We start from the raw sequence: 5005 nt of genomic DNA, 5'->3' as shown, positions 1-5005 counted from the left end.
AATGAGAGGAAAGAAATAGAAGAAAAGAATATGAGAGGAAAAATATAAAAGGAAAAGTAAATTTTTTGTTGTTGTTTGAACGAAGAGAAAATGAATGAAAAGAAAATAAAGGAAAAATATTCTTTTGTTTGGATGAAAGAAAAAGTAAAAAGAGAGAAAATTATAACAAAATAAAATTACATTAATACATTTATCTATATTATATATAAATTACAATTGATTAATGTAATTGCAAAGGATAAATTTGTAATTTTATCTTTATTTACACATTTTTCATCAATTTTCTTCTCATCTTTGAAGAGAAAAGTTTTATGTGAGTCCCACAATATTTTTTTTCTTTTTCACTCAATTTCTTTTCTCATCCAAACAAAAAACAATTTACTTTTCCATCTATTTTTCTCTACATTTTCTTTCTCTTCAAACTCCTTTGATCCAAACAATGTGTTAAACTCTAGAGTAAATAACCATTTCTGACCATAAGAGATTAAGGCGCCGATAATATTAACCATGACTAATTTAAATTAAATTTGTAACCATGAAAGATTTGCCTTGTTTGATATTTCTAACCAAACGTCAATTTTTTAAATTTGCTGTTAGTTTGGCTTCCTACGTGGCAAATACCCTTCTAACTTGGCTTTTCAACGTGGCATTATCTCTAATTTTACCATAATAACCCTATCTGCTTCTTCTTTATAAGTGTGTCAATTTTTTGAAAATCTAAAACCCTAGTTATGAAAGGTTGAGAATGTAGTTATGAAAGTACAATATGAATTTATTATGATAGCTATCATGCTTCTTCTTCTTCTGCATTTATCATGCTTCTTCTGCGATTATGATAAGATTATGTTTATTATGCTTCTTCTTCTGTGTTTATTATAAAAGTAGTTATGAAGATAAGAAAGATTAAGGGAGAAATGATATAAATTAAGGTATGAATTTTGTCAATTGTTATAGGATTTGTGTTGTGCTTCCTTTTAATCATGTTCCTAGCATTTAAAATGTAGAATTGAGGTTTGATTTGATCATGTTCTTTTCCTAGGTTGATGTTGAATTGGAATGGAAGGGGAATGTGGCGTTGAACCAGTTTCTGGTTGTTCAAAATATTTTTTGACAAAAGTAACCTGATAAGTTACATAAGTATATATGTGTTGACATATCTAACCACAGAAAATTGAGAATTTGACAAAAGTAATCACTTAAAAATTCAAAATTTAACATAGTTAGTTATATTTCAGATCACAAACACTGATTTAACTTTGACATAACAATATATGAGTTGTGACGATTAACAGTTAATAAAAATTTGTGAACTAAATGAATGAAAATTTGACAAAAGTAACCTTTAGACATTCGAAATTTGACATAGCTGCTTATATTTCAGATCACAAACTCTAATCTAACCTTGACATAGCAATATATATGAATGGTGATAATTACTAAATGAAAATTCTTGAACCAAATCAATGTGGGACAAAACCAAATATGTAATCATCTCCTATTAACATAGTAGACATGTAAGTTCATGCTAATTCATCATAGTTGGTTGTTTGATGAGAATTAAGTAACAAAACAAACCATGGTCAATGTAACTCTAAACCAAAACACTATAACTAAGTTCCCAAAAAGATTGAAGTGCACATGGTCTATGTAACAGCTATATCTAAACACTACAACAAAAGTTCCTTAATTCAATCAATCTTAGGTCCTAACTAGGTGTGGAATTGCTACTGCCACTAGAGAGTCCAGTTGTTGGTGCTCCAAGTCTTGGAGTCAGCATAAATTACATGAATCCGGTAGATGTTCCAGCACTAACACCATGCATGATTTCTTGGCTAACAATAGGCCTACTTGAGGGGTTGCTTATTGAAGGAGGTCTCATGTCGTTGAATAGAGTTAGAGGAGGTCTCTTGGTATTCTTCCTTTTGGTTAGCCTCTTGCTATATGGAGGGCATATTCTGCATTGAAGGTCTGATTGGTGGTGGTCTTATAGGTGCCGGTTGAATTGGAGGTTGGTTGGATTCAGGAGGAATAAATGGAGCAGGTTTGGTATCACCTGTTTAGAGAGAAAATAATTGCGTTAACTATGAGAAAATAATTACATTAACAGTTATAACTATGGAATTATCAGAATCACCATAGATGGCACTGCAACAGGTGTGGCTGGTGATGCTGGTGCTGCATCTACGACTGCTGTTAGTCCTGCGTCTCGGACTGCTGTTGGTCCTGCTTCTTCAGCTGCAGCCATGTCGTCCTTCTTTTTTTGACATGTTCTACTATTATGTCCAGCATGAAGAAGCAAGAAACAAGTAAGGATACAAATATAACATGGTATCGAAATGACACTAATTGTAAACAATCATACAATAAGACAATATTTGCAAACTATTTGTCCATATTTTTGCTTGACTCTGTGAGGATTTGGTTGTAGTTCTGGTGCATCACTCCTTTTCTTTCTCTTCTCTGTTGATCTTCCACTCGGCCTCTTGTATGCTGGAGGAAAAATATTTACATAGCCATGCTTTTCCCAAAACTCCTTGCTAAGAACAGGTTGAATCAGGAACTCATATGTTTTGTTGTATGCTCCAACAGTGAGCTAATTATTTGCGTATTCCTCGGGTCTTCTATTCTGATATGCCAGAGCAGCACAAGCATGTCGACAGGGGAGATCATTTAATTGCCAAAATCTACAACTACAAGTTTTCTTGCCCAAGTCTACACTGACCTTAATCGGCAAGCATTGAACCTCAAATATGTTACCAGCTAAATCACCCGTTGGGAAAGGCCTCCAACGATTGCTATACCTCTTCTCGACTTCCAATCTACTTTGCTGAACTGGAGTAATCTTGCCCATATACCCTACCAGTGCCTTCTTGTTCCTGGCCAAGATGCGCATAATGTAACATCTAATCTCTTCTAGCATGGTGATAATTGGCTTTTCCCTTATCTTTTTTATGCAACCGTTGAACACCTCGACATTATTGTTTGTGATGTTATTGCTCTTCAGCCACTCGCTAAAATGTGATCGACTCCATTGACAAGGTTCAATTCGCCTAAGATATTCACATGCATGAGGGTTCATCCTCTTAACTCTGTCCATGGCAGCATCGAATTCCTAGAGAATCATGACTTTTGCACAGCTGAACAATGCCCCTTTAAAGTCAAGACCATTCCATTTCTTAGCAAAATTCTGCCACATATGCCTATAACAAAATCTATGATGTGATCCTGGCATAACTTCCTATAGAGCAGGAATAAGACCCTACAATACCCAGCACAACTCAAATATGTTACAGCTATATATTATAATACCAACATACAATACAATCATATAAATGTGTTATAGCTACACAAAACCAAAAACCATACAATCTTATAAAGCATGTAAATATCTTATTGCTATTCATCACCGAATTTCAGATCAAGCATATAATGAATATAAATATGTTAAAGTTTATCAAGTCTTGTACCATTTCAATAAGCTTACTTATTTACACTTTTCTTGAGGTTATCAAATTTTAATTCTGTTTTTTTTTTTTTGTATTTTTCAAGTTATGAAATTATCAGTTCTTCCATCAGTGTACTCTCAATTGGATGGTGATTGATGGCATATCTTTATTGGATTAAATGATATCCTAAGAAATTATGTGCACATATTAGAAGAAATCTTTTATTTCCAATTAATCATGTTAATGGATAAATGATGGCATAAGAGTCAATTATAAACTTAGATAATTACACAGTGCATGCATACATGATTATCAGAGAATGTATGATACTAAACAGGTAATAAGGTTTATAATTATGTGTAGTTTTCTAATAAACAAAAAGCACTTCATGATAATCATATTAATGCCAAAGAGGCTAATCACAGTTACGAAACGCAATGCCTTTAAGAGCTAGAAAATCATTAATTCATTCTAAATTTATTGAAATGGGATAATCACTCTCAACAGCTAATAAATGCACATGTTACCTTTTGTTGATCACTCATGAAACTAAATCCATGTGATGTACCATCACCAAGATTCTCTTGTAACAGCTGAAGAAACCATTTCCAGCTGATTTTTGCTTCTGCAGTAACAATTGCATACGCTATCGGGTAGATGTGGTTGTTAGTATCTTGCCCAATTGCCGTCAACAGTTGCCCCTCGTACTACCCTTTACGAAACGTCCGATCCAAGCAGATAAATGGTCGAAATCCACCCAAGAAATTCTTCTTGCAAGCATGAAGACAAATATATATTCTCTTAAAAAGGTTGTCTGAAGTAGGCATCGGCGTTGTCTCAATAATGACAGTTGAACTAGGATTACACCTTAAAATCTCATCTCCATAGTCTCGAAGCAATGAATATTGTGCCTTCTCCGAACCCTCAATTCTCTCCCTAGCTTTGACTATACACCGGTAGATCTTTCTCTCATTTACATTTACATCATACTCTTCTCTGAAGAATTGCTCAGCCTCTTTCACCGTCAATGCTGGATGAGTTCTCATCTTCTTCTCTAGTTCATCCACTACCCACTTTTCATTAGCTGATTTGCATTTGTTGTTTCTTGCACAAGTGTGTTGATCAACAAAGGTCTTCACTTGATAGCTTAGGGGATGAGTTTTTTGTACACAATAAATCTGCCATGGACAATTCTCGTTGTAACATATGGCTTTTGATCGCTTTGGATCAAATCTGGGAAAGAAAATGCTTCGTCCAATGGCGATGTTGTACTTTCTTACTGCTTTCTTGAATAATGCCATTCTTTCAAACTCCATTCTGACATCCAAACGCACTTATTGAACTGGAGCATCTGCATTTTCTTGTGGGTATGCTGCTGGCTGTGTATCTTCTTCATCACTGCATATGCTATCGCAACATTCAGATTTATAGCAGTGATATCCAGGATCATTTGATGAATATTCTTCTTCATCAATAGGCAAGAAAATGCAGGGAGCTTTTGTTGGATCCGAATTTTGAATGAATGTTTGACCTGTAGGAGCAGGCCTTCTAACATTTTT

At 34.3% G+C, this 5005-nt stretch overlaps 1 protein-coding gene across 1 annotated transcript; it reads right to left on the bottom strand.

The window, feature by feature from the left end:
- Window positions 1-2593: 2593 nt before the first annotated feature.
- Window positions 2594-4747, bottom strand: LOC112762850 (uncharacterized). Its single transcript, XM_025808676.1, has 3 exons — window positions 4165-4747; window positions 3974-4071; window positions 2594-3112 (listed from the first exon to the last, which is right to left on the bottom strand). Exons 1-3 carry the CDS (start codon window positions 4745-4747, stop codon window positions 2594-2596), a joined length of 1200 nt encoding a protein of 399 aa, XP_025664461.1.
- Window positions 4748-5005: the final 258 nt, after the last annotated feature.

Source organism: Arachis hypogaea, chromosome 17, assembly GCF_003086295.3.
Source record: "Arachis hypogaea cultivar Tifrunner chromosome 17, arahy.Tifrunner.gnm2.J5K5, whole genome shotgun sequence".
Taxonomy (NCBI): Eukaryota; Viridiplantae; Streptophyta; class Magnoliopsida; order Fabales; family Fabaceae; genus Arachis; species Arachis hypogaea.
The sequence above is the reverse complement of the archived record's forward strand: the minus strand, read 5'-3'. Positions and strand labels throughout refer to the sequence as shown.